At 58.0% G+C, this 2,500-nt stretch overlaps 1 protein-coding gene across 1 annotated transcript in view; it reads right to left on the bottom strand.

Moving 5' to 3' along the window:
• Positions 1 to 2,500, bottom strand: part of LOC125038170 (dipeptidase 1-like) — a 90,647-nt gene that overhangs the window by 3,607 nt on the left and 84,540 nt on the right. Inside the window, exon 6 of the mRNA XM_047631577.1 lies at positions 1,640 to 1,715. Coding sequence (XP_047487533.1) covers positions 1,640 to 1,715 — 76 coding nt within the window. The remainder of the gene's footprint in view (positions 1 to 1,639; positions 1,716 to 2,500) is intronic.

The following is a 2,500-nucleotide window of genomic DNA, read 5'->3' as shown; positions in this document are numbered from 1 at the left end:
GCAGTGAGCAGTGGAGTGAGGGCGGGGGGTGAGGGGCCCTGGGTTGCAGTGAGCGTTGGAGTGAGGGCGGGGGGTGAGGGGCCCTGGGCTGCAGTGAGCGGTGGAGTGAGGGCGGGGGGTGAGGGGCCCTGGGTTGCAGTGAGCGGTGGAGTGAGGGCGGGGGGGTGAGGGGCCCTGGGCTGCAGTGAGCGGTGGAGTGAGGGCGGGGGGTGAGGGGCCCTGGGCTGCAGTAAGCGGTGGAGTGAGGGCGGGGGGTGAGGGGCCCTGGGCTGCAGTGAGCGGTGGAGTGAGGGCGGGGGGTGAGGGGCCCTGGGCTGCAGTGAGCGGTGGAGTGAGGGCGGGGGGGTGAGGGGCCCTGGGCTGCAGTGAGCGGTGGAGTGAGGGCGGGGGGTGAGGGGCCCTGGGTTGCAGTGAGCGGTGGAGTGAGGGCGGGGGGGTGAGGGGCCCTGGGTTGCAGTGAGCGGTGGAGTGAGGGCGGGGGGTGAGGGGCCCTGGGTTGCAGTGAGCGTTGGAGTGAGGGCGGGGGGTGAGGGGCCCTGGGCTGCAGTGAGCGGTGGAGTGAGGGCGGGGGGTGAGGGGCCCTGGGTTGCAGTGAGCGTTGGAGTGAGGGCGGGGGGTGAGGGGCCCTGGGCTGCAGTGAGCGGTGGAGTGAGGGCGGGGGGTGAGGGGCCCTGGGTTGCAGTGAGCGGTGGAGTGAGGGCGGGGGGTGAGGGGCCCTGGGTTGCAGTGAGCGGTGGAGTGAGGGCGGGGGTGAGGGGCCCTGGGTTGCAGTGAGCGTTGGAGTGAGGGCGGGGGGTGAGGGGCCCTGGGCTGCAGTGAGCGGTGGAGTGAGGGCGGGGGGTGAGGGGCCCTGGGTTGCAGTGAGCGGTGGAGTGAGGGCGGGGGGTGAGGGGCCCTGGGTTGCAGTGAGCAGTGGAGGGAGGGCGGGGGGGTGAGGGGCCCTGGGTTGCAGTGAGCGGTGGAGTGAGGGCGGGGGGTGAGGGGCCCTGGGTTGCAGTGAGCGGTGGAGTGAGGGCGGGGAGTGAGGGGCCCTGGGTTGCAGTGAGCGGTGGAGTGAGGGCGGGGGGTGAGGGGCCCTGGGTTGCAGTGAGCGGTGGAGGGAGTGCGGGGGATGAGGGGCCCTGGGTTGCAGTGAGCGGTGGACGGAGGGCGGGTGTGAGGGCGTGTTGATGGGCAATGCAAGTGTCTCTTGGATTTTGAGGTTGAATCGTGTCTCCTGTGTGCTTGGGTATTCTGAGATGGGGTAAAAGTAGTTTATTCCTTTATTAATTTACCACCCTGGCTAATTGCACAGGCGTGGGCAAGTATAAGTAATCGCTGAAATATGGATGCTCAGTACGCAAACACATTATGTAAACTCACCACTAAAGAGGTTGTGTTTACCATGGCACCGGAAGAGTAAAGTGGGCTTTGGGGCTAGAGCAAGAACCATTATTAATAAAACCTACGTTCACGACGCAAGTTAACTGTTCACTCACACTATAAACTAAGACAAGCTTCTGACTCACAACAAATATATACTGACTGCCAGACGGAAAAGCTCCAACCTAACACCCTGATCCTTCCATGGCCAATGCCCCCGGACTAGCACTAACTCAGACCTCACACACGGACTCATTCCGGCCACGCGCAGACTTACTTATTGACGCCATCGTATCCCGCGCCGAGGCCCACGTGGTCCACGCCGGCCATGGTCCTCACGTGGTTGATGTGGGCTGAGGGAAGATGGCAGTCAGGGAAGGCCTCAAGCACGGAGGGTTAAACTTATTTCTAATCATTTTATCATTCAGTAACGAGGAAATTATAGTCAGAGCCTCAGAAATACTTAATCTAGAAATATAGTTTTACTAATAAATATCATAGTTTAACTAACTTTTTATCGGGATTACAACAATAATTAGCAAGGATTAAGTCTTGGACATCAAATGAAGTTCTGCTGATCATGTCACATCCTTTCATTACAAACTGAGACTCTCCCTTTTTCGCCCAAAGAAACAGGGGCAACAAGATTCAACAAAGACCTCAAACTTCAACACGAACGACTGTAACTTCGAGGCAAAGATACGCCACCAACTTCCCTCCACATCCGCAAAAGGACTTCTTCGTCAGCCACAGACTCTACTGCAGACACTCACATATATCATTTCCACAAAGAAAGAAAGAAATAAAATGAGAGAAAAGTCCACATTTTCTGAGGCGGTTGAAGTGAGGAGGGGGTAGAGGGGAGAGGCCGCGGGGGGGTTGGGGGTGGAAGGGGCTTAGGAGGATTAAACAAAGACCTTTATCAATGGCGAAAAGGATATCTTGACAGTGTAATTACAACGGTGATATATAATGTTTCCTAGACTGGAAGATGATTCCTCTTGATGCAAGGGATCGCACTGAGAGATTGTGAGGTTGGAGAGAAAGAGAGAGAGCGAGAGTGACAGAGAGAGAGAGAGAGAGAGAGAGAGAGAGAGAAAGAGAGAGAGAGAGAGGAGAGAGAGAGAGAGAGAAGAGA

The sequence above is a fragment of the Penaeus chinensis genome, chromosome 1 (assembly GCF_019202785.1).
Source record: "Penaeus chinensis breed Huanghai No. 1 chromosome 1, ASM1920278v2, whole genome shotgun sequence".
Taxonomy (NCBI): Eukaryota; Metazoa; Arthropoda; class Malacostraca; order Decapoda; family Penaeidae; genus Penaeus; species Penaeus chinensis.
This window is presented reverse-complemented; position numbering and strand designations above follow the sequence as displayed.